General features: G+C 57.6%; 1 protein-coding gene across 6 annotated transcripts in view; it reads right to left on the reverse strand.

Moving 5' to 3' along the window:
- DAAM2 (dishevelled associated activator of morphogenesis 2) overlaps window positions 1–26,279 on the reverse strand; it is a 125,300-nt gene that overhangs the window by 5,175 nt on the left and 93,846 nt on the right. For 5 of the 6 annotated variants that reach the window (XM_066359486.1, XM_066359488.1, XM_066359487.1 and 2 more), the window contains exons 12-25: window positions 24,020–24,078; window positions 23,700–23,884; window positions 22,842–23,138; window positions 18,271–18,378; window positions 14,941–14,967; window positions 13,865–13,971; window positions 12,522–12,606; window positions 10,968–11,074; window positions 10,106–10,194; window positions 6,057–6,225; window positions 5,723–5,830; window positions 3,613–3,673; window positions 2,009–2,140; window positions 351–521 (exon numbers count right to left, since the gene is read on the reverse strand). In XM_066359486.1, coding sequence (XP_066215583.1) covers window positions 351–521; window positions 2,009–2,140; window positions 3,613–3,673; window positions 5,723–5,830; window positions 6,057–6,225; window positions 10,106–10,194; window positions 10,968–11,074; window positions 12,522–12,606; window positions 13,865–13,971; window positions 14,941–14,967; window positions 18,271–18,378; window positions 22,842–23,138; window positions 23,700–23,884; window positions 24,020–24,078 — 1,705 coding nt within the window. The remainder of the gene's footprint in view (window positions 1–350; window positions 522–2,008; window positions 2,141–3,612; window positions 3,674–5,722; window positions 5,831–6,056; window positions 6,226–10,105; window positions 10,195–10,967; window positions 11,075–12,521; window positions 12,607–13,864; window positions 13,972–14,940; window positions 14,968–18,270; window positions 18,379–22,841; window positions 23,139–23,699; window positions 23,885–24,019; window positions 24,079–26,279) is intronic. The other variant, XM_066359492.1, reaches the window with a different exon arrangement.

Below are 26,279 nucleotides of genomic sequence, written 5' to 3' on the forward strand. Positions count from 1 at the left end.
GTCATCCCCTCACCCCAACCCCCCACCCCCCCCCCCCCCCCCCCCCCCCCCCCCCCCCCCCCCCCCCCCCCCCCCCCCAGCCCCCCACCCCCCCCCCCCACCCCCGGCCGTGCGCCCTGATGTTCATGTTCACCAACTGCCCACTGCCCTCCTCGGGGGCTGCCTGCCTGCCCACCTCACACGTGCTCCCCCTCAGGCCAGGGAAACCATTCTCTCCCCTCGGGGATTGGCATCAGCCCCTACAGTATTTCTGAGGCGCTGCCCCCTCAGCAGACACCCCACCACTGTCCCCTGCTCTGTAGCACCCTACTCGGGCCTGCCTGCCCCTTGGGCCCTGCCCAGCCGCTCACCATGGCTTCCATGCGTGCCCGCCTCTCCTCCTCCTCCTTCCTCCTCCGCATGGCCTCCAGGTCCTGCCGGGCCTCCAAGAAGGCCTGCAGGAAGGTGTCAAAGATGCCAAAGAACTCATCTGGCTGCATCTTGCTGTCCTGCTCCCCAAAGTGCACCAGGGCCTTGGAGAACTGTTGGGGGAGAGGGGTGTTAGGGAGTCGCCCTGAGCACCTGGGCCGGGCCTTGTGGTTAGCGGGGTGCCAGCCAGAGCGGAGCTCGGTCCAAGGCTGGGGGCTGTTAGCATGAGGTCACAGCTGGAGAAAGGGAGACCCCCTTTATCCTCAGGGTGGGGACAAGGCTGAAGGAAGGGTTGGAGGCAGACACCCGGGGGTTGTGGGGGAGCCAAACTGGCAGACGAGAGTGCCCAGAGCCACTCTGGATTCGTGAGGCTGTGGGTGTGAGGTCAGGAACTACAGCCCTTGGGAAGGAACTGCCCGGTTAGAAAGCAGGACCTCAGAAATCACACAGTTAGTTATTGGGCTAGTTATTTAACCCTTCTGTGCCTCAGTTTTTTCATCTGTAAAGTGGGGATAATAATAGACCCTACTTCACAGTGTTGTTGAGGGGGTTAAATGAGTTAATAGATGTAAGGTGCTGGCTATAATTCTATGTGCTAGGCACTGTTCTGTGAAGAGAGCTACCATCTCTAACCCACTCGAAGTCCTCTAAGAAAGGCCTCACTATTCAAGGTGTGCTCCATGGACTGGCACGGGCATGTCCTGGGAGCTCATAGCAAAGCTGAGCCTTGGGCTCCATTCCAGGCCTCCTGAAGGAGGGTGCACACTTTTTTTTTTTTTTTTTTTTTTGCATGCAAGACAGGAAGGGAGAGAGATGAGAAGCACCAACTCATAGTTCCATCACTTTAGTTGTTCATTGATTGCTTCTCATACGTGCCTTGACCAGGGTATGAGGGTGCTCCAGCCGAGCCAGTGACCTCTTGCTCAAGCCACTGATCTTGGGCTCAAACCAGCAACCTTGGGCTTCAAGTCAGCAGCCTTGGACTTCAAGCTAGTGACCTTTGGGCTCAAGCCAGTGACTAGGGGTCATGTCTATGAGCCCCCACTCAAGCCAGCAACCTTAGGGTCTCAAACCTGGGACCTCAGCGTCCCAGGTCGATGCTCTATCTACTGTGCCACCACCAGTCAGACAGGACATGCATTTTAATAAGCCTCCCACAGCTGAGGTCCAGGTAAGGTTAATGTGACAAGCAGGAAGATAGCAACTGATACCAAAGCTAGCTTGAGTTAGGATTCTAACCCAGCTACATCACAGCCAGGCGACCCTGGGCCAGTTACTTAACCTCCCTGGATCTCAGTGCAGCATCTGTCGAAAGGGCTAACAACCTTTGAGCGATCCCATAAAGGAGGTAATGAGACAAAGGTAGACCACTAATGGGGTGCCTGACGCCTCCTGAATGGACTAGATCTCTGCATCCGCGACGCTGTTGCTCTTCTGTGGGAGCGAGGAAAGGGTCATTCCTCAAGCCCCGTGATCAGGCTCCGCCCTGCTCGACCTTCCGGTAGGAATGGGGGGGGGAGCCCTGTCTACAGAAGGCGGAGCTGGACAGGGGTGGGGCGGGGTGGGGCCAAGGGTGAGAGGAGGCTTGGGGCGCCCTCACCTTGTCCCTGGCCTCTGTAAGCTGGTCCTCCAGCTCAGAGAAGCTAAAGCTGGAAACCGTGATGAAGTCACTCATGACTGGGACAAACTTGTCACTCGGTTCCCGCACCTGGCGTTGCTGATATTCCAGCTCCTGGGGACGGAGAATGAAGGGCTGGTTAGACGGTGCTGGGACAAAAGTCGGCTTCGGGGTTGCCACCCCCACCCCCCACCCCCCCGCCGCCTGTCAATCACAGGACACGGAGCATCCTCTGGAAGAGGGAACACTCCAGCTGTCACGATGTAAAGGGCAGCAAGGACTGAGTTACCGACCAGTCCACCCTGCTTCTATCCTTCCCTCGCCCACCCTGCCATCTCTCTCTCCAGATCCTTGCTACCCAGCACGTGGCCTTTAAATTTGGGAAATTTGAAGAAATGCAGACTCTCAGGCCCTGCCCCAGACCTCTGGAATCAGAGCCTGCGCGTGTTAACGACCCCCTCGGGCGGTCCGTGTGCACATTCCCGTGTGAGACACATTTCTAAACCCCCTCACTGCTGCTGCCGCCCAGGGACCGCGCTCTGGGCAGCACCTTATACACTGGCAGCCACCCTGGCCTCCTCCCCCATCACAGTGGCAATGAAAGGCTCTTCTCACAGGAAACTTAGTTCTCTAAGCTCATTCTCTTCTCACCCTTCTAACAACCCCTACCCCCAGGCAATCAGTGAAGACAGGGAAAGGTCTTTAGTTCCTAGGGCAAAGGACTGCAGACATCCCATGCGGAGCCAGCCTAGCCCAGGGCCAGAGATGGTATCGTCTCAGAAACCAGGGAGCAGGAATCGAGGTGACCAGAGACCCGGGCTCCAGGAGAGCTGCAGCCCCCTGGCTCTTCTACTGGCCGGGAAGGAGATAAAGAGATGTAAGGCAGGAACTCCTGGGGACAGGGGCCCCCGGCGTCACACTACCCTACCTGCCCCTATCCGGCTCCCTAGGGATGTGGGTCCTCTTTCCCGTCTACTGGAATCAAAGTTAAGCATGTATCTGTTTTATGGTTTTTTCCACTCCATTGTCCGAGAGACGTGTTGGACAGTGACCTGGCTAGTCTCAATGTTCCTTATTGTGAGACTAAAAAAGGAATTTTTTTTTTTAAGTGAGAGGAGGGGAGATAGTGAGACAGACTCCCGCATGTGCCCTGGCCAGGATCCACCTGGCAACCCCCGTCTGGGGCTGATGCTTGAATCAACCAAGCTATCCTCAGCACCAGGGGCCACGCTCAGATTAATCAAGTCACTGATTGCGACAGAGGAAGGGGAGAAGGAGGGGGAGAGAAGCAGATGGTAGCTTCTCATGTGTGCCCTGACTGGGAATCAAACCTGGGACATCCATACACCCGGCCAAGGCTCCATCCACTGAGCCACTGACCAGGAACAACAGACTAATTTAATCCCCGGATAATCCAGTCAGCCTTCCCTGAGAGCTGACTCTGTGCTAGCTGCTGTGCCCATCGCTCTATCACCCCAGCCAGAGGCTTTGGGCCAGAAGTGCACCAGCCAGGGCCTGCTGTCTGGAGGCCCACCGTCTGCCCCAGCAGCCTCCCCTCAACCCCAGGCAGGCGGAGCTGTACTCACCACCTCCACTGCTCTGAGGCCCTTCCTGAGGTTGCCCACCTCCTTCTCCAGCTCGGCCAGGCTGTGGAGAGATGCAGAGGGAGGGAAAGGAGATGCGGGTGGTCGGGCAGGGGGAGGGCAGGGCAAAGCCCAGGGGTCTGTGCCCCAGAGGGAAGGGAGATGAGGGTGGTCTGGGCGGGGGGGGGGGGGGGGGGGAGGGCAGGGCAAAGCCCAGGGGTCTGTGCCCAGAGGGAAGGGAGATGCGGGTGGTCGGGCAGGGGGAGGGCAGGGCAAAGCCCAGGGGCCTGTGCCCCAGAGGGAAGGGAGATGAGGGTGGTCCAGGCAGGGGGAGGGCAGGGCAAAGCCCAGGGGCCTGTGCCCCAGAGGGAAGGGAGATGAGGGTGGTCCGGGCGGGGGGGGGGGAGGGCAGGGCAAAGCCCAGGGGCCTGTGCCCCAGAGGGAAGGGAGATGAGGGTGGTCCGGGCAGGGGGAGGGCAGGGCAAAGCCCAGGGGCCTGTGCCCCAGAGGGAAGGGATGGTCTGGGCGGGGGGGGGGGGGGGCAGGGCAAAGCCCAGGGGCCTGTGCCCCAGAGGGAAGGGAGATGAGGGTGGTCCAGGCAGGGGGAGGGCAGGGCAAAGCCCAGGGGCCTGTGCCCCAGAGGGAAGGGAGATGAGGGTGGTCCGGGTAGGGTGGGGAGCAGGGCAAAGCCCAGGGGCCTGTGCCTCAGAGGGAAGGGAGATGAGGGTGGTCCAGACAGGGGGAGGGCAGGGCAAAGCCCAGGGGCCTGTGCCCCAGAGGGAAGGGAGATGAGGGTGGTCTGGGCGGGGGGGGGGGGGGGGGGGGGCAGGGCAAAGCCCAGGGGCCTGTGCCCCAGAGGGAAGGGAGATGAGGGTGGTCCGGGCAGGGGGAGGGCAGGGCAAAGCCCAGGGGCCTGTGCCCCAGAGGGAAGGGAGATGAGGGTGGTCTGGGCAGGGGGGGGGGCCTGTGCCCCAGCCCTGCCGTGGCCACCCGCACATGGCGCATCACCACCCCTCGGCGCTCCGGCCGTGCTGCTACAACATAGCAGGGGAGAAATGTGCTCCACTGGAGCCTCTGAATTCAGAAGTGCCAGGCTGCTATTAGAGGGTTTCTAACACACGGCTCTGGCTTGGATTTATTTGTTTTTTAGCACCAGGTAATACCTGTGAACTCTTAACTTACAGGTATTATACTTGCACGCAGAAAGCTTTCGATGCACATTAGCCATTTAACACTGCGTTTCTGCTAATCCTATTGGAGATGTTTCTATCAGTCTCTGTGTGTTCGGGGCTCACTCTGACTTCTTGCCTGTAGCAGATACCATTGGCGCCCCACCCATATCTCCTCCGACCGTCCATTGTAGTGCCAAGTCCTGACTTCCAACTGTGAGCACTTCTACTAGGGGTCAAAGAGTAATGCCCCACCCCCTGAACCCTCTGCATTAGGGATGGTGTATGGCAGGGGTCCCCAAACTTTTTACACAGGGGGCCAGTCCACTGTCCCTCAGACCGTTGGAGGGCCAGACTATAAAAAAAACTATGAACAAATCCCTATGCACACTGCACACATCTTATTTTAAAATAAAAAACCAAAACAAGAACAAATACAATATTTAAAATAAAGAACAAGTAAATTTAAATCAACAAACTGACCAGTATTTCAATGGGAACTATGCTCCTCTCACTGACCACCAATGAAAGAGGTGCCCCTTCCAGAAGTGCAGTGGGGGCTGGATAAATGGCCCCAGGGGGCCGTAGTTTGGGGACCCCTGGTGTTCCCTCGCCCCTTGGGAAAGATAAGAAGAGGGAGTGTCCTACACTGTCTCCCACACTCTTCTGGAGGGCTCCTGAAGCTCCCGATGCCCCCAGTGGTAGCCGGCTGAATTACACTTCCGCTATGGGCATTCTTCCCATCCCTGGCTCATTCTTCCATCACCCCCTTTGCTTCCTGGGAGCCTCTCTGAGATAAGGATTGAAGAGCAAATTGTCTGTCTGCGTTTGGCAGACCCTGAGACCCTGCCCAGTCCTAGTCAGCCCAGAGTAGCCCCGAAGAAGGACATTTAGACGAGTGTGCATGAACACAGCGACAGGGACACCTCGGGGACACCCCTCACTTGACTTTGGCGGCTTCCGGAAGATGCTGCAGCTCCGAGGGCATGTTCAGGATGTCGGGGAAGTGCTTCTCCAGGATCATGATCAGGTAATGGAGCAGAGAGATGTTCCTGCGGAGGAAAGGCAGGTGAGGGAATGAGGGTCAGCAGGAAACTCGGGGGAGGAGTTACGGGAAAGAGGCCACGGGCTGGGTTGGAGATGGAGGGAGGGGCAGAGGGGGGAGGGGAGAGGAGGCAGGTGGGGTGTGGTGGAGGCCATGGGCTGGGCTGGAGATGGAGGGAGGGAGAGGAGGAAGGTGGGGTGTGGTGGAGGCCAGGGAAGCAGGCGGGGTCCCACCTGTCAATGCTGGACTTGGTGTCGGCGATCTTGTTGAGGCTCGCCACCCGGAACCCGTAGGCGCCCCCGCGCTGCCCTTTGTTCATGAAGTTCCCAACGGCCAGGATGACCTCTAGCATCTGCTTTAGACGCCTGCTGCGGATCAGCTCCCGGGAGGCCAGCAGGATGGCTGGGACAGGGAGGACAGGTCAGACCCCTACCCAGACCGGGCCAGGGCAGCTGGCCCCTGTGTACCGCAAAGTCCAGAGAAGGGGCTGCAAGTGTCCACAGCTCTCAGAGGGGCAGGAACTACACTCACGCCTCCGCAGACCAATCCTCCACACCTGCCCCCCTCCAGGGGGAGAGAGAAACTCTCCAAACGCCAGTTTGCCAAATGGCCGTTCTCAGTACGTGCCACCCCTCCCTAAGAATATATGCGAGAATATCTTCCCTTGTGCGTATTTAAAGATCATTAATATATTCTTTCTATGGATAGACATAAGAATGCTTTCATATTTCTAAAGTTAGTGGTTAAAGTTTAAATTCCAGAAGAAAAAGAGACTGGTGAAATTATATATACATAAGACGGCTTTATAGAGAGCAGAAAAGCAGACCCTGGAGGGGAGGGGGGAGGGCGTAGTGGGGGGGGAGGGGATGTTGAGGAGAACACGGGGGTGGGGGGATATATTCGGTGGGACACTTGAATCTAGGTAAACACTATACATTTAAATCAATAAAAAAAAAGAAATTATATGAAGTGTGAGATGGATAGGAATTCCAGAACAAAAACTCTTATAAAATATATTACAGTTAAAAAAATAAATAAATTCCAGCATTTTATGTGTTATGGGACAGTTTCTGCCTCTTTTGAAAATGCTGCATTTTAATGACATTTTTGGAAAGAAAAATATTACTGTCAAATTAATTATAATGTCATCAACTATAATATTCCCTATTAATTTTTTTTAAGTGAGAGGAGGGGAGACAGACTCCCACATGTACCCTGACTGGGATCCACCTGGCAACCCCTAACTGGGACCAATGCTCAAATTAACGGAGCTATCCTCAGTGCCTAGGGCCAATGCTTGAACCAATCGAGCCTCTGGCTGAGGGAGGGGAAAGAGAGGGAGTGGGTGAGGGAAGGGCAGAGAAGCAGATGGTTGCTTCTCTTGTATGCCATGACTGGGAATCAAATCTGGGATGTCGTCCATACGCCGGGCCGACAGTCTATCCACTGAGCCAACAGCCAGGGCCTCCATATTACTTTTGTTCCATAAGATAATGATGTGCTTTATAGTTGATGGTGTCTTTGATTACTGGACATCCTGTTGAATATAATTTTTAAAACTTTTCCAACCTTTAGGCATTTTAGCCATCTTCTCTTCACATCTCAAATAATAGATGTGCTAGAAATACAAATTAAGCGAACAGTAACCAAAACGTCAGTGTTTAATTCCAATGTGAACGCTCTGGCCCTTCTCCAACGGTTATGCATTTATGGCCTTTGTGTGGCATTGGGATACAAACCCTACCCTGAAATTTCGGCTACTGGTGATGGGATGTGCCTTGTTGATTATTACATGTGGTGATTAGAAGAAGAAACCATTCTATGATCTTTGACTTAGGCCAAGATGAACATCCCTGAGGATGCTGCTATCTTCATAGCATGAGAACCATCTGACTAAATGTTTGCAGAAATCTTCAAGGCAATTAAAAATAAGTAATTGCTGATTTAAAAAAACAGAAGAAGAAACTGTACAAATGAGTAATAAGGAAGGCTTGTCAGTAGCTTCTCCGGTTGAACCTGTGCACATTCTAATGACCCAACAGTAGCGTTATACTTGATGGGTATTTGAGTGCTTTCTAGTTATTTTTTTCCCTTAAATTACAAATAGACTGGTTAAATAAATTACGGTATATTCCTACGTGGAATAGATGACCATTGCTACATATAACAAGAGGGATAACATACCCAACCATATGCTGAACAAAAACAAACAAACAAAAAAAAAAGCATAAAATTATTCATACTCTATCCCATTGATATAAAGTTCAAGACAGACAAAACCTTTAGAGAGGGGAGGAAAGTAATGGTGGGGGTCATATTTGGGGGGCGGGACATGAAGAAGAAGGCTAGCACAGTGCATTTCTTGACTCAGTGTCGATCACGAGGTGAGTCCACCTCGCCATGATGCGTCCGCTGGGACTCAGGATCTGTGTACTTTTCCACATGCCTATTTCAATAAAAAGTATACTTTAAAGTAAATGCTACTTATAAGCATTTCCAGCCATTTTTACTGGTTGGGATAGTTTCTTTTCTTTTATTTAATTAATTATTTTTGGGTCGATGTGCTATTTGAAAAATCTGCAAAGGAATCCTCCTGAAAATGCTAAAATGTTGGCAAGACAAGATGACAAGAGTTCAAAGGAAACCAGAGTGAGCGGGGAAACTCCCATGTGCAGTGCAGACGTTTCACATATGTTCGTAAGATGAATATATTCATGAATGTATTCATAAGAGTGTTTACATTTGAAACCGTATTCATCTTGACTATTCAGTTGAAGGTATTCCTAATGAGAATCGGTAAGTGTGGCATAGTCAAGCAATGAACATCTTCATAAGAATATAGTCAAGAGAAGTCCATCATTGTATTCATAAAAGAATGGATAAATTTGTCAAATTTGGTGAATTGACCCAGAGTACCTTCTCGGGGACAGGGGTGTGTAAGAGGGTGTCAATAGCTCATTCACCATCTGGGACAGGCCACACATGTTCGCTCAGTATGAATCCCACCCAACTCCTGCACAATCCTCCTGCCTCCACCCCCAGGCAAGCCCACTGGCCCGATTCTGTAAGATACAACTCCAGCTGCCTCTTCCCAACTTTCGGTGGGAAGAGACCTGCAGACCCTTCTAGACAGCAGCCACCCTACAGCAGGGCAGCGATGATGTCCCCAGTAGCTTTTGCCATCCAAAACACGTCTTGCTCTGCTTAGCTTCATACAGAAGACAGACCCTGCTCTGAGCGGGCAGTGACTAACTCTTCGGGACAGCTTAGGGGTGGCCTCCCGGGAACAGAAAGTCATTGGAGATAAAACCTACCCCGTGGCAAAGCTACTCTGCTTCCACAGCTCCTAGTGGCGACTGCTCCCATCTGCTCCAGTGACCCAAGACACACAAGTAGTTGGGCACACATGTCACAGGCTGAACCCCTTGCCTGTGCCTCGTGCCCCAAGGGCGTCAGCAGCAGGACAAAGAAAGCTGTGTGAAGGGGAGGGTTCTCCCTCCATCAGGGCAGGAGAAGCCGCCAGGCCTCAGACCTGCGGTCACCACTGGTCCCTCTCCGTCCCTCACACCACAGATCCTCCTGCCCTAGAATCACAGCCAGCCTGCAGCTCCCCTGTGACGTGCATGCATGTGTGCGTGCATGCGTGTGTGTGTGCACATGTGTGTATCCAGATCATAGAAAGTGTCCTCTCCTAGCTCTGTCACGCTTCCCCTACCCCCCAGAAACCTTCCTGAGGCAGTCGGCAGACCTCCAGAACAAGCCCCTCTCTGGACGGGGCATCCCTGGGGAGCGCTAGCCGGCCCCAGCGTCCAGCAGAGGGGTCCACGCTCTGCCCCCAGCCTGTCCTCCTCAGCGTCCTGGACACGCTAACTCACCACGGCGCACAATTTAAAACTTATGAATTGTCTATTTTGCAACTTTCTGTTTAATATTTTTGGACCATGGTTGACCACAGTTAACTGAAACCATGGAAAGCAAAGCCGCCGATAAGGGGGAATTGCCGTCATCATCTTTCAGCGTATCTGTTCCACGCTGGGGCAGATGTCGACAGATCCTCCGCCTCGGAGAGTCTGCAGGCTGAGGTGTAGGGACCGTGCCCATGGTTGGCACGTGTGCTAATATACAAGTGCGTATATCTTATAATAACCATAGTTCTAGATTTTGTCCTTGATTTTGTTCTGGGGGGGGGCACTTTTCTCTGCCCCTGTCCACGGACTCCCTTCCTGGCCCCCCACACCGGCCACGGCTCTTCCCCGGGCTTCCTCCACTCCCCCAGCAGTACCTTCCACTTTGGGCTTGGCCTCCGCCAGCCGCTCCTGGAACTTCTTCTTAAAGAAGAGGGCCTGCAGTCGCTGCTGGTAGTGGTCGATCCTGGGGGCAGGGCGAGCTGTGTGATGAGGCAGCCCCCCCCCAGCCGCAGCCCCCCTCCAGCCGCAGCCCCCCTCCAGGCTCAGCCCCCCCCCCAGCCGCAGCCCCCCTCCAGGCTCAGCCCCCCCCAGCCGCAGCCCCCCTCCAGGCTCAGCCCCCCTCCAGCCGCAGCCCCCCTCCAGGCTCAGCCCCCCTCCAGCCGCAGCCCCCCCCCAGCCGCAGCCCCCCTCCAGGCTCAGCCCCCCCCCAGGCTCAGCCCCCCTCCAGCCGCAGCCCCCCCCCAGGCTCAGCCCCCCTCCAGCCGCAGCCCCCCTCCAGCCGCAGCCCCCCTCCAGGCTCAGCCCCCCCCCAGCCGCAGCCCCCCCCCAGGCTCAGCCCCCCTCCAGCCGCAGCCCCCTCCAGGCTCAGCCCCCCTCCAGCCGCAGCCCCCTCCAGCCGCAGCCCCCCTCCAGGCTCAGCCCCCCCCCCAGGCTCAGCCCCCCTCCAGCCGCAGCCCCCCCCCAGCCGCAGCCCCCCTCCAGGCTCAGCCCCCCCCCTCCAGGCTCAGCCCCCCCCCAGGCTCAGCCCCCCCCCAGCCGCAGCCCCCTCCAGGCTCAGCCCCCCCCCAGGCTCAGCCCCCCTCCAGGCTCAGCCCCCCTCCAGGCTCAGCCCCCCCCCCGCCGCAGCCCCCCGCCCCGGCTGCCCCCTCCAGGCTCAGCCCTCGCCTCGGCCGCCCCCGCCTCGGCCGCCCCCGCCTCGGCCGGCCCCGCCCACCACAGCCCCGCCCGGAACCGGACCTGCTCATTTCATAGAGGAAGCGGTCCGCACGGGCCATCCGCTCGATCTCGTGCTTGTGCTCCTCCAGGAGGTCGATGTCGCTCTTCTCCGGGATGAACTTGAGGAGCTGCAAGAGCAGGTGAAGGTCAGGCAGGGACAGGTGGGAAGCCGGCGGGCGGGGGGGGGGGGGGGGTGGTACAGGCCACAGAAGCCCCTGCACTGACCCGGCTCAGAGGGGGAGGCGTCCCCTTAAAAGCCAGAGGCACCCTCAAGTGGATGGTGTGCGTTTCAGCTGCCGAAAGGGACGACGGGGCACCCAGCTTTACACTTCTTTTTCTTTTCTTTCTTTTTAAAATTCAGAAATAACTTACACACAGTAAAGTACACTATTCTTAAGTATACAACTCAGTGGCTTTCATTTCTTATCTTTTTTTTTTTTTTTGTAGTTTTCTTAAGTGAGAAGCAGGGAACCAGAGAGACAGACTCTCATGTGCCTGACTGGGATCCACCCGGCATGCCCACCAAGGGATGATGCTCTGCCCATCTGGGGCGTTGCTCCATTGCAACTGGAGCCATTCTAGCACCTGAGGCGGAGGCCATGGAGCCATTCTCAGCACCCAGGCCAACTTTGCTCCAATGGAGCCTTGGCTGCAGGAGGGGAAGAGAGAGGAGGAAGGGTGGAGAAGCAGATGGGCACTTCTCCTGTGTGCCCTGACCAGGAATCGAATCTGAGACTTCCACACGCCGGGCCAACGCTCTACCACTGAGCCAACCAGCCAGGGCCTCTTCTTTTTAAAACTTGATTAAGGTTTTATTTATATAAAACACATCCGTTTTAAACGTGCAGCTCACTGACTTGTTACCAAACTACCCACCACCACCCAGACAAGACACCGAGCTCCATCCTGCGAGGAAGTTCCCTTATGTCACTCTGACCACCAACCCACCCCTTCCCCCAATACAGCCTCTCTACTGAACGTTATCACCTTAGAGTTGATTTGCCTATTAACTGAAGTTCTTATAAACAGACTGGAGGAATGTGTTCTGCCTGGTGTCTGCCTTCTTCCGCTCAGTGTCATGGCTGAGGTCACCGCATTCTAAGTAACCCTGGGACACCCACACGCCGGCCCAGAGCTTTTATTCTGAATATGAGGTCTTCGCTGGATGTACGTAAGGCAAGTACCTTCTCAGGGTTGGCTCATCTCTTTGCTCTAGTTATAGTGCCTTTTGAAGAACAGAGCTCACAGTTTTAATGAAGTCCAGTTGATGATGTTTGGTGTTTTCTAGGTTTCTCTTAAAGCACATACAGACTGAGGTAAAAATGACTTGGGGAACAGATGACTATAGGTCACTCTGATTTCGCCTTGAGACCCATGGGGATCGTGAGCCTTGCTCCCCTGGAAATGGTGCGGCCTCCCCTCAGAACGGCTGGCCCAGGCGGGTGTCTGTCAACCTCCCCGCACGCCTCCAGCCTCCATCCTGACTTCTCCTTGACCTCTCGGCCTCTCTGGGGGCTGTCGGGCAGGGGTGTGCTGCCTCCTGGTTTCAGCTGCCCGCCCCTCGAGGGGCCTCACCTGCTCCAGCATGTCCTTGGCCAGGTCCTCCTGCTCGTCCATCTTCAAGATGGCCTGCCGGATCTCCTCGTTAGACAGCTTCAACCTGAGTGAGGCGAGAGCCCGCCCACTGAGCAGCCCGGCCCGGCCTCTGCTCAGGACAGACCCCAGACCTTCTCCTGCTCCCCCTCATGTGCACATGGGAGGCACCCTGGACGGTACTCCTCCTCAGACTAAACCACTTTGGTCCACTCCATAAACTACATCAGGAGGTATTTTAGTCTCTAAATAAAGACGAGAGTCTCTGGTCTGGTGCCCGAGTCTCCGTCAGAGCCGACAGGGACATTTGGGAGTGACAGGACCGTCTTCAGGAAAACCTAAGAGGCACGGAGAAGGCTTTCCGACCTCCCTCCTTGTCCTCATGCCTCACGCATCTGCGGCATCTCCTGGGAGGATGGGGGCACCGGCTGCCTCTACGGGGGCAGCTTCCTGCTCCCTTCATTCTCGGCATCCAGACCAGCGCCACGTCTGCCACAGAGCATGGGCTCCCACGCAGCTGTTCAATCCTGCTGTCACCCCCCACCCCCCACACCTTCCCCCCTTCCCTATGTCTCTCCAGGCCAGCAATGGCAGCCCTGGGGATGCAGCCCTCTCCCCACCACGGAGGGGGAGAGACTGAGGCCCGGGGCCCAGTGGGAGGGGAGGGGCGGGGTGCCCCAGAGGGGGCGGGGGCCAGCACTAAGAAGAGTCTGGGAGGCGGTGCCCCCTGACCCTGGCGCAGGCGGGAGGCCCGCACAGAAGCCGTGCTGTTGCTGCAGATACTGCCTTGTTTGTTCTGCAGCCGCGGGAAACGTTTGGGGGCTGAGATCACGCTGCTCGGTGGCCTCAGCCTCCCGCGCCCCCCACGGGCTCAGAGCAGCTCCACCCCCAGATGCTGGCCGGGCTGGTCAGGGGCCTTGGTACCGGGCAGTTTCCTGTCTGCAGGGCCCCACACGGCCACTCCACAGGGGCTCCGGGAGAAGGTTCCAGAACCTTGCCCCAGCGGCAGACAGTCCTCGCCACCCATATCCCCCCGGCAGCCACGTGAGCCGCCTTCTTCCACTCTGGCCCCCTCGCAGTCCCCTGCCTCCTGGGGGGCCCACCCCTCCCACCAGGGACATAGGGGCAGGGGCTGAGGGGGCGCTCTGGCCCCCTCGCAGTCCCCTGCCTCCTGGGGGGCCCACCCCTCCCACCAGGGACATGTCAGGGGCAGGGGCTGAGGGGGCGCTCTGGCCCCCTCGCAGTCCCCTGCCTCCTGGGGGGCCCACCCCTCCCACCAGGGACATGTCAGGGGCAGGGGCTGAGGGGGCGGGGCCAGCACCTACTTGGAGAGAAGAATGATGCAGTTCTGAGCCCTCCGGCCGTCAATGACCGACAGCTCTTTGACCTTGCGGGAGGCCAGGTAGATGTCCTCGGTGGAGCCCAGCTCTTTCTGCAACCAACAGGCCAGTCAGAAAGGCTGAGGCGCCTGCCTTCCCCCATCCTCTCCCTGCCCCGCCAGGCGCCACCCCTCCCGCCCAGGCCGTGCTCCTGGTGTGAGAGTAAGAGAGGGACAGGGAAAGGCAGCAGAGAGAGGAGGGTGGTTCATTACTGACACAACCAGGAGGCGTCTGGGTGGGAGGGGCCATGAGGAACCCCCTGTTTTAGAGATTGCCCTTTCTGGGCGAACTAGAGCCGGAGCTATTCTGACGGAGGGGAGTGACTGGTCCCTATGGCTTCCGGCACTGGGATGGAGCTGTGCGCCCCCAAGAACCAGCCCCCACTCCCGCTGCCCTGCCTAGACAGCCTCCCCAAACTTATAGGAAGCTGGTTCTGAGTCCCCACCAGGCCACCCTTCCTGACCTCCTGAAGACTTCAGGCACAGCCCAATGTCCCCTGGGCAGAGAACGTCCACCTGTTCAGAGGTGGGGAAACTGAGGCAGAATTCCATGTAGAATTCTCTCCTCTGAGGTTCCAGCAGCCATATTCCCCCTGCGCTCTCTGGGGCCGTTGGTGAGGGAGACAGAGCCAGCTCTGGCTCTCGGAGGCCCATCCCAAGTACACGCTCCACGTTGTATCACTGTAGGGAACGCCACTCACAGCAGGACCTCTTTGAACCGGGCAGGCCTGTGCAGTCCTGCGGGACCGCTGGGTGCTGGGCCCCGCCCCGGGGTGAGACAATGGACCTGGAAGCTTCCTCTCTCCTCCAGTCCTTCCACCCCGCGGCTGGCCGGCAGGGCCCGTCTGCACTGCCCCTCCCTCACTTCTGCTTTCTCCCCGGGGCCCTCCTGGCGCTGCCCTGAGCAGACCGGTGAGAAGGGGAAGGGAGAACGGACAGGCGTGCTCCTCTGGGCCCCGACCGGGGCAGCCACCCGGATGGCAGTTGAAAGGCGGGGCGTCCGGAGCCCCATGAGTGACTCACCTGCTGGGAGGGATTAGTTATCAGCTCCTAGGCAGGCAGCAGCCACAGCCAACAAAGAATTAAACATGCACAATGTTAGTCCAGAGGTACAGGGGCCCAGGAACAGGAGGAGTGACATGGGGACCCCTCATCTTCCCCTCTGTCTGCTCCACCCCGTGACAGACCACCCCCACCCCCAGCTGGAGAGGGAGACCCGTAAGAAGCACTGAGCAGTAGCGACCCCAACAGACATGCACCCACAAGCCAAACAAAGCGGGGGGACAGGCAGCGCCTCCCGGGCCCTGGGCGCGTGGGGCCGCCCGCCACTCGTCAGGCCGACCAGCCCCCCAAGCTGTCCGCAGGGCAGAGGGTGCTGCTCCTCCTCCCCCTGGGCCCAGTTGTCTAGCTTGAGAGAAAACCCAAGCGAGCCTGAGCCGGACCATGGGAAAGCTGCACTCCCAGAGGCGCAGGAAAGCAGGGGTCCCCAAATGTGCTCCCCGCCCGGCCCTCGCCTGCCTTGGACTCTAAGGGGAGCCCGGCAGGCATGGCTTCCCCCTGGTTCTCCCTCCCGACCTGACGGAGCTGGAGTCACGAAGTCAGGACCCCCATGGCACAGAGAGGGAAGACCCACAGCTCACGGGGCCTCCCTCCGCCCCACGACCATCCAGGTCCCCAGGCAGCAAGAGGAGGCGGCCAGGGCACCACGGCCGCTGAGATCTCGGCAGCTCTGCTGCTGTGACTTCAGCCCAGAGCCTGGGCAATCGCTGGCGACAACAGTCGGTGAGTTTGCCCCCAGATAGGGTGGTGCACTGAGTGGGCTCAGAGGAGTGAGGGGGACAGGACGTGGGGCTTCCCGTGGTCACTCTTCACTCACCAGATGGGGAGGTCCCAGCCTGTCCTCAACCCCACGGCGCCTCTCCCTCTGCCGACCCCCATCCCAGCCCCTCCTCAGGATCCCGGAGGCTGGGTGGGCCAGGCCAGAGCCAGGGCCCTGAGGGAGATGCTCAAAGGAGATGGAGGCCTGTGATTGGCCAGGCCCGGTCCCCACCCCTCCCCCCAGGACTGATGAGCAGGAGCAGCCAGTGCTCAGAGGGACTCCTCCAGCGGCTGCCTGGGGCCACGCCTGCTGACCTGGGCAGGGGCCGAGTGCTTCCTGCAGTCAGATGCCCTGAGCACCCACATTTAAGTTATATAAATAACCATCTGGTTTTTCTAGAACTCCCAAAAAGGGCCAGAGCCCTGCCCCCACCCCTTCCCTTTGGCTAGTCCCCCAGAAGCAGTGACACCTGCCCTCAGCTCCCCCCGTCCTCAGGAAGGGTCAGTCTCAGGCCTGGAATTGGCAGAAAGAAGTGGGGAGCCCAGCCAGTCACCACATGCAGCCACTGCCCAGGCCTGGGAGGGCACGGACCCCACTCGCTGGGGAGTTCTCAGGGCTGGAACCCTGATGCAGCCACTGCCCAGGCTGGGAGGGCACGGACCCCACTCGCTGGGGAGTCCTCAGGGCTGGGGGCTGGAACCCTGATGCAGCCACTGCCCAGGGCCTGGAGGGCACGGACCCCACTCGCCGGGGAGTTCTCAGGGCTGGAACCCTGATGCAGCCACTGCCCAGGCTGGGAGGGCACGGACCCCACTCGCTGGGGAGCCCAGCCAGTCACCACATGCAGCCACTGCCCAGGCCTGGGAGGGCACGGACCCCACTCGCCGGGGAGTCCTCAGGGCTGGAACCCTGATGCAGCCACTGCCCAGGGCCTGGGAGGGCACGGACCCCACTCGCTGGGGAGTCCTCAGGGCTGGAACCCTGATGCAGCCACTGCCCAGGGTCTGGGAGGGCACGGACCCCACTCGCCGGGGAGTTCTCAGGGCTGGAACCCTGATGCAGCCACTGCCCAGGCTGGGAGGGCACGGACCCCACTCGCCGGGGAGTCCTCAGGGCTGGAACCCTGATGCAGCCACTGCCCAGGCCTGGGCGGGCACGGACCCCACTCGCCGGGGAGTTCTCAGGGCTGGAACCCTGATGCAGCCACTGCCCAGGCTGGGAGGGCACGGACCCCACTCGCCGGGGAGTCCTCAGGGCTGGAACCCTGATGCAGCCACTGCCCAGGCTGGGAGGGCACGGACCCCACTCGCTGGGGAGTCCTCAGGGCTGGGGGCTGGAACCCTGATGCAGCCACTGCCCAGGCTGGGAGGGCACGGACCCCACTCACCGGGGAGTCCTCAGGGCTGGAACCCTGATGCAGCCACTGCCCAGGCTGGGAGGGCACGGACCCCACTCGCCGGGGAGTCCTCAGGGCTGGAACCCTGATGCAGCCACTGCCCAGGCTGGGAGGGCACGGACCCCACTCGCCGGGGAGTCCTCAGGGCTGGAACCCTGATGCAGCCACTGCCCAGGCTGGGAGGGCACGGACCCCACTCGCCGGGGAGTCCTCAGGGCTGGAACCCTGATGCAGCCACTGCCCAGGGCCTGGGAGGGCACGGACCCCACTCACTGGGGAGTCCTCAGGGCTGGAACCCTGGGATCCCAGAGAAAACACGGAGGAAAAGAGCACAGCTCCGAGGGGAAACAGTCCCCAGAGGCAGGCCGGAGCAAAAGCAAACAGTTTAAGACCTTTGGCTGGTCGTGCCCAGTTTGGACTTGGGAGGGAAGACCAGCTGCAATGCAGATTCCTGGGCCCCACTCCATCTCCTGACTTCACATCTGATTGAGGACGAGGTCTAAGAATCAGCCTTTTGGTCACTCCCACGAGTCCTCAGCATGGTTGGGGATCTCTGGCCCCGGAATGGCCTGCACTCTGCTGCCAGCCCCCCTCCTTCCATGGCCGCTTACCCGTCAGCCACCTGTCCACCTGTCCACAGGTTGTAAAGCACAGCCCGGGGCCTCCCCCGCTGGCCCAGGCCCGGCCCCAGCCGCAGTCCCCTCACGTGACCTCCCTAACTCTTGGGGGTGTTGAGAGATGCGAGTACACTGGAAAAAGTGGCTTGAAAGCTATAACTCCTTCTCGGTCTAGCTCCATAATTCCTGGAGCCAAAGGAAAAGCGAGGGCAACCGTGGCCTGGCCCCCGGCCTCCAGCCAGTGCTCCGGGATGAAGGAGAGAAGCGGACAGCATCCTGTTTCATCGCTCGATGTGTAAATATGTATACAACCGATAGCACAATGGCCGTCTCCCCTACTGCACTGCGCTGCACACCTCCAGTTCACCTCTACGTTCCCAGCCAGCATGTGGCCCTGATGAGAATCAAATCACTCCACACACGCAGGGTGGAGGGAAGGGCCGAGGGCTGGGTCCACGGGGCCTACGTGAAGTCAAGACTAAAAGTCAAGACCCAAGAGACCGGAGGGAGCAGGCTCTCACCTGGTGCCTCTGATAGGCCGAGAACATTTTTTCAAAGTCCTCCAGGTCCAGAATCCGAAACACCTGCATGTCGTCAATCTCATTCCAGACGGTGCCAGGGACACGCTCCTAAGAGGGCAGGGAGAAGACCGGATGGTGACTCCATTCCTTCATGGTGGAGATGTCCAGGGCGTCCCTGACCCCACTGGTCCCCCAGCAGCACATATTATGACATCCAGGCTTTCTGGGCTTCAGAAGGGGGTCGGTTCCCACCTCCCCAAACCTCCACCCCTCCTCAGGGCTCTGCTGCAGGGTGGAGACCACCAGAGACAACCTCCGTCTCCTCCTTTCCACGTGGGGCCACCCACGTGTAAGCATGTTATAGCAATCCGTGGGCGTGCTGGAGTGATGGATGGGCAAGTATGACTCTCCTTCCAGAAGAGCAAAGCCAAACCAGCGCAGGCGGGACCCTCTCCCTGAAGGTCGGGGTTGGCCGGGATCACTGGGCGGAGCAATGCCCACACATATTTGGGATCCTCAAACCCTTAGTGTAGACAGCAATTCCTGTGTCTGAGACGGTCATTTTCTCTCCCAGATGCCCAGAAAGTGGACATGTGCCAAAGGCTGGGACACCCCGGCCCCCACAGTGACTGACTGCTGAGGCCAGCAAAACTGCCAGTTTCCTGTGGGTCAGACCCAGGGAGAATGTCCGGTCCCTTCCAACAGGGAGGGGCCCAGGAGTGTACGTACCAAGGTCTCCTCCCAGCCTGGGCACTGTCCCACCTCTGTGTAGACCCCTGCCCTGAACTTCCATCCACCACAGGGGTCTAAGGAGAAGCTGTCAGCCTCTGGGGAGGCGCTGTCTGCCAAGCCAAGGACACGCCAGAGGTCCTGTGACACCCTGATCGCGGGGGAAGGACGGAGGCCAGAGCCCCTGCGCCCAGATGCTCCGCCCCTCTCCGCCCGGCACCCTCCCTCACCTAGAGCTTCACTGTCTTTGCAACAGACTCTCCCACCTTCCTGGGACGGCGGGGCCGCTGCAGAGCCTTCCTGAGGCCGCCTCCTGCCTCCCCCCACCCCCTCAGCAAGGCTTGGAGAGGGAAACATACCTTTCACTCACTTTTATTTTCTTAAACTCTGGAAAAGGGGAGGCTAGGCCAGAGCAGGGGGGTGGGGACATTCCTGTGGCCTTCCTGAGGCCAGGGACCCTCTGGTGGAATGCCGGGCTGGGAAGCTCGGAGCAGCATGCGATACAGGCACCTGGCCAAAGCCAACACAGACGCATTCTTTTCATGGCAGAAGCAGTGTGTGTGTGTGTGCGCGTGTGCGTGTGCGTGCACAGGAGCACGCGTGGGATAGGGGAAGGGGCCTGGGGACAGGGGCCGGGCTCCTGGAATGGGCTGTGTCGCAGGTAGAGAGGAGATGGTTGGAGGGAACTGAGTTGGAGAAGGAGAGAGACTTCTAATCCAGTCCTCCCCCCACGACATCTAGGTGGGGGTGGAGGCGGGTGCATGGGGAAGGCCCGGACAAGCGAAGCTTCCCACCGCTCCTATTCCTGGTGAGGCTGGGCGAGAAGAAAGGGCCGGATGGGACCGTGGGATGCTGAACACTGGGAGGAGGCCTTGGTCTCCCGCCCGCCCGTCTCCCCGAACCCTCTCCCTCCCGTGCGGGCTCCTCCCGGTGGAGGGGCAGCCAGTCTGCAGCCAGGCGGGGGCGCGCCTGCTCCTAGTGTCCGCCGCACCCTACAGTTCACCAAGCCGGCTCGATGTGCCCACCATGCATAGTAAGCCCCGATTTTCGCACCACTCTGGCCACGGCCTCGTCGCCTCCAGTCTAGATTCCTGGAGTTGCTGCCCCTCCAGAGACACCTTGTGCGTGCCAGGGAAGTCCTCCTCGCAAACCCAGCACGCTGCCCGCACGGAGCGCCCGGGGCCAGCGAGGCCGGGCGGGTTTGCCGTCCCTCTGCGGGACTGTCGGCAAGTGCAGGGAAGGCTCTTCTCTTCTCGTGTCACTTAAGGGAAACTGAGTCTCGATGCCACTCAGTTGTTGAGTTAATGTGTGGGCTATGTGAGATGACATGCAGAAAGCACACACGGTAGTGCCACCAACAAGAACTCACCTGTTATTATTATTGTTATTATTAAGACTTTCTATGAGTCCGTCACTGTTACAAATACTTTATAGGAATTAAAACAACCTTTGATATGGAGGCCATAATTACCCCATTTCCCAGATGAAGAACCTGAGGCCCCAACGATGACACGAACCCCTAGTCACACATAGGGAAGCCTGGGGCTGGGGTGACAGGCTCACTAATATCACCTGACGCCCCTCCTCCCACCCACCTTGGCTGAGAAATGTCTGCAGTGTCCACAAATGCTCCCCAACGCCTCTGCCATCAAGCTTGTACTTTCCAGTCTAGGGATGAAACTGGCCTGTGCTGGGCTCCTGAGGAATGCCCTCAGAATTTATTATCACAGACCCCAGAGAGAACCCTCAGCACAAAGCTCTATCGGATAACAGATAACAATGTCGCAAAAATCTCAGTTGCCTTGTCTGTCTTCCTTAACTGTGAAGGTGCCTGATCAACTTTTCATGACATTATTTTTAAATCATAAATTATAAGTTGTAAGTCTAGGAGACAAAAATTATATCTTTTCCATCACAATTTACAGATATGTTGTTTCTGATCATGAACACTGAACATTCCCCACACAGCCTACGGCCTTCAGTTCGGCAAGCTGTCTGCCTGCCACGTGCACTCGGCCTTCCTGGCTTGCCTGGTGCCCATGGAGAAGCATCCACAGAACACACCTGTTGCTTCAGAATACTGCTAACAGGTGGCTCTAAAGTTTTAATAATTCAGATTGGAGATATTATCAGAGGCCGAGGAAACTGTGACTGGGCTTTGTTCATGCATCGTCCTTACACCTAGATCATAAAAACAGAGGCAGAGGAATCTTAAAGATCGGGTACAGACAAAATGAGTGATTTCACAGGTCACACAGAGCCAAACCTGGTTTGGTTGAAGGTTAGAATCTCTCCTTCAATCCATCCCCAGGAACTATAGGTGTTTCTTTAAACAGACTTCCTAATTTTCCAGATCTAAAGCTCTTCAGAGCAATGTTCTATCTCACTTTTTAAGATTATCCATCACAGTCCCCAGCAAAAAGCTTTAACCAGCCCTGGCCGGTTGGCTCAGTGGTAGAGCGTCGGCCTGGCGTGCAGGAGTCCTGGGTTTGATTCCCGGCCAGGGCATACAGGAGAAGCACCCATCTGCTTCTCCACCCCTCCCCCTCTCCTTCCTCTCTCTCTCTTTCCCTCCCGCAGCCAACGCTCCAGTGGAGCAAAGTTGGCCCGGGCACTGAGGATGGCTCTGTGGCCTCTGCCTCAGGCGCTAGAGTGGCTCTGGTTGCAACAGAGTGATGCCCCAGATGGGCAGAGCATCTCCCCCTGGTGGGCATGCCGGGTGGATCCCGGTCGGGCGCATGCGGGAGTCTGTCTGACTGCCTCCCCGTTTCCAACTTCAGAAAAATACAAAAAGAAAAAGAAGAAAAAAAAAAGCTTTACCCAAAGCAGACCAGACTGGCTGGCTAGCTGGTCTACCATGCGGAGACAGCTTCTAACAAACAGCTGACTATCTACTTAGTAATCCCACATCTCTTCCCACTTGAATCTCCATTTGAGCTCATGTGAGTTCAAACGGAATGGTACAGTTATGAATTCCCCAAGAGTTAGTCCAATGAGCCCATACAACAAGGTCAGAGAGAAGCCAGTACTCCCAGCTCCACACATGGCTGTTGTTGAAGTGTGAGTCAGGCCTTGTATGTGTTTGTCTCAAGGACAAAGTCACAGGTCCTATAGGACACAGTACAGAACCAGAGGCAGGGCTTGGCCCAGGCTGGGACTGGCCTTCATTTACTAGGGGTCGCATGTGACCTGGGGCATCTCTGCTCTCTGCTCATGAGAGTCCAACAGAGCAATCGACTCCACGCGTAGGCCTGGTGTCGGAAATTAGCGGGTAATATTCATGAGAGCCACTCAGTGCACCACCCAGAGAAGCAACACCTTTCCCCAGGGAAGACGCCAAAATGGTCAGATCTTGGCACCAAACTCCTCATTGCAAGGTTGTCGTGACCCCTGCCATGGCCTCATTCTAGTCCTTTGTACATGGCCTTGGCCTTTACCATCTCTAGACCTTGGCCCAAAGTCTTTGCTAGATCTTCTACCCTCTTCCTCAGATTGACCCCATCCTTGTGGTTCCGGCCCAGCCCTTGTCTTGTCTAGAAAGCACCCCTTCTTGGCCCATGCGCCAGTATCTGTGTTACCCAGGCCCTCAGCACACACGGATTCCAGCTCCGGGTGGCTTGGGCAGTGTGAGCATTGCCACATGCCAAGCCACCTCCTCGCAGTGCAGCTGTTCTGCCCAGCGGCCTGTGAGCGGCCTGGCATCAGCAACCCCGTCTTCTGCATCCGCTGTGTCTGCCCTTCCGCTCAGCGCAGAGCGGGCGCAGGGGAGAGTCTGCGAACAGTGGGGCCGACAGCTTCGGCTGTAGGAGAATGGAGGCACTGGCCTCTTCCTTTTCACTCACCTCATTCAGCTTGACCCAGTTGAAGGACTTCAGCGGGTGGGACGGCTGGGGGACACACTTCTTCCTGAGCGGGACATCACTGCCGGGGAAGGGGTCTGGAGGGAGGGGCAGGCCCATGCTGAAGCAAGGTGGGGCGCCCGGGGGCGTGGGGTGCCCACCGGGCGGAAGGGGTGGCGGCGGCGGGGGGCAGCAGGCGAATGGCAGAGGGGGTGCAGGTGGAGGCAGGTCACTGGTTGTCATCGAAGAAGACAAGGTAAGCGGGCCGCCAGGGGGAGGTGGGGAAGAGACGGGTCCTGTCTGTGGGAAGACAGAAAACCAACAGAACAAAGCCATCAGCAGTGACATGTGTCAGGCCCCCCACTGTTTGTCCTTTCCTTTCTCTTAGTCTCCATCCACACTAGACCCCTCCCCTCCTGCTCTTACCCCCATGCACACCGAGCCCCCACTTTCTCTTTTTGTGTCCCAAACATCAAACACACACGCAACCATAGACACACACACTCAAGTCGAAAACCCATACACAGACACTGAACAAAGTCAGTCACCACAATGACACAGGAGCTGTGAGCCTGCCACCTGCACCAGGGCAGACGGCTGGGTGGGGGAGCAACACCCCCCTGGCACCCTGCTCCCACGGGGCGCTTCCTGGGACAGCCCCCCACCCCGGGAAGGAGCATTAATTTTTCTAAATAATACAACGGTGCCACCCTCATAGCCTCGGGGGCCGCCTCTATGCCGAGCTGAGGTCTCCCTCTCCCTTCTCCCTCATCCTGGGGTCCTCGGGCCCTCCCCACGCACGATCTTCCCACCATAACCTGAAGGTCCTCTACGTAAAAGGAGAGGAGAGCGCCCACGTACCGAGATCTCGCTGAGCTGGGCGACCAGCTCAGCCACCTGTCCCCGCGCCTGGCGCAGCTCCTGGGACTCCCGGGCCAGCTTGTCCTTCATCTTGTTCAGCGTCCGCATCATCTCTTCCCTCTCCAAGGTCTTCGTCTCGCACTCGCGCTCCTTCCTCTCCAGCTTGCTCACCAGCTCCGTGTGCTCTGCGGCCGGTGGGGCCGGCGAGGAAACGGAGAGAGGACGTGAACCCCGAGGGGGAGGGAAGGCCCGGGCCCAGGTCGGGCAGGGACAGGGGCGCGAGGCGCGAGGCGCGCACAGGGGGTGTAGGCAGAGCTCACCTTTCCGGAACTTCTCCGCCTGGTCTCGCCATTGCTTCACTTCGTTCTCATTGATGAGCCTGGGGGTGGGGGTGGGGGTGGGGCAGAGGGAACAGGCTGGTGAACACTGGCTCACAACCTCCCGGAAGATTTGTCATCGTCCTTGTCCTCACATGGGTGCCCACTGGATCTCCCATCTGTCTGGCCACAATGAGGAGGACGGGTTTCTGACTCTCCAGATGTTTCTCCAGGTCCCCACCTCGCCCGGGTTCCCACCACGTGTCTCTCCGCGGACTGTGAAAGCGACAAGGACCCCGAGGCACCCTCTAATCAAATCCCTTTGTGCAACAGTTGGAGCTCCTGAGACCAGAGATGGGACCACAGAGAAGTAATGGGAGAACGAGGCCCAAAGGCTTCCCTTAGTTGTGTAACGACTTGTACCCCTTAATGAAAACAGGGTTTTGTATTGATGGAGATCGTAACATTGACGGCACCACGGTGCAGGCGCCCAAAGAGCAATGTGTAAGAGTGAGAGCGATGGCCACCCCAGCGACACAGGGTGGGTGGGTGGAGGGTGAAGAAGAGACCAGTGTACATCATAGGAAGTTCTCAATCAGATCCAATTCATGTGATGGGGGTTGAGAGTAAGCTTTTACCCAGACACCAAGGCGTGAGAGAGGTGAGACCCCATAACCGTTTCTTGGTAAGCCTGAAAATGGGGAAGAGTTGGATCCATGGCTCTTGGTCTCCTCGTCTAGATAGACCAGGGCTCTAAAGAGGAGACAGAATGTGGACGGGAAAGAACTCGTGCAGAGATATCTCTGAAGAGAGTCACTGCCCGGTGCTACCTCCTTCACCACCATCCAGTCAAATGTTTCTGTAGGTATCTTGGAGAGTTTTTCCCCCCATTGATTTGAGAGAGAGAGAGAGAGAGAGAGAGAGAAGGGACAAGAGAAGGGTGAGAAGCATCAACTCATTCAGCTTAGCTGCTCCCTTTACCGTATTTCCCCACGTATAAGACACACCCTTTTATGAAAAATTCGGGGTCTAAAAACTGGGTGCGTCTTATACAGTGGTTGTGGCATTTCAAATCCCATAGATGGAACTGAGGACGAGGGAATACATGAAGACAGTGATTCGTCATCAGACACAGATGAGGACAAGCTAATGGATGGGAGTATTGATAATGATGAGTTATATGAATTTTATTGAATAAAACTGGAGTTCAATAACTTAAAGCAATACTTTTTTTTCAAAGTTCGGGCCCCCAAATTAAGGTGCGTCTTATACATGGGAGCATCTTATACATGGAGAAATACGGCCATTGTGCGCTCACAAGCTGCATCCTGTATGTGCTGGGACAACACTCTGCCCACTGAGGCACCCGGCCAGGACCTCTCCGAGAGTTCTGACCCGTGTTCCTGGACACTGGGCGGGAAGCATGGTGGACTGGGGTCTGAGCCGAGGCCAGGCTGGTCCAGAGGGGAGAGGCACGACGCGGGAGAGCACGGCTGAGCGCCCAGGCTTTGGTGGCCTGAGGACTGCATGGGGTTCCTTACGAGCCTGGTGTGAGCGCTGCAGAGGAACTAAGCTGAAGCTATGTGAAGTCCTGTCCCTGAAGTCCACCTGGGAGAAAAATGGGCACCTTAAGAGTGAAAAATCTGTGTGTTGTGTTGCCAGTGGGTCAGGAGCTGTTGGAAGGGATGGTACCAGACAGCCCTGGGAAGGAAAAAAACAAACCCACCTCCCATGATCAGTGAGCAGGGCTTCCCAGCAAGAGGCTCCCAGGCAGGAACACAGAAGACCCCAGAGAAACATTTCATGACTTTGCCCACGTGCCATGCCCAGAGAGCAGGAAGCCCGCTACTAAGTTACCTGATCTAGGAAGACCTTTTCCCTGTCTCCCTTCTGACCCCACGCCACCTCGGGTGGGAGGCAGAAGCTGGTTAGCCAACAGGAAGAGAGAGCAGGAGAAGTCAGAAAAGAAACAGAACAGGGAATATCTCTCACACACACACACACACACACACACACACACACACACACACACGTGTGCACGCACGCCCTTCACACTGCAGCTTCCCGGCCCCAGACCAGAGAGGAGAGAGATTTAAGGCTCAGTCACATCTAGACTGTTGATTTACATCTGGGACTGTCCTTCCAGATGCAGATGGAGACTACGTTGGCGGCTGAGGGTGATCGTAGGACTTCCATTGCCCGAGAATTAGCACAAACTTCATGGCACCCAAGGGCTCCCCCCCCCCCCCAGGAAAAGGTTCCC

The sequence above is a fragment of the Saccopteryx leptura genome, chromosome 1 (assembly GCF_036850995.1).
Source record: "Saccopteryx leptura isolate mSacLep1 chromosome 1, mSacLep1_pri_phased_curated, whole genome shotgun sequence".
NCBI classification, from domain to species: Eukaryota; Metazoa; Chordata; class Mammalia; order Chiroptera; family Emballonuridae; genus Saccopteryx; species Saccopteryx leptura.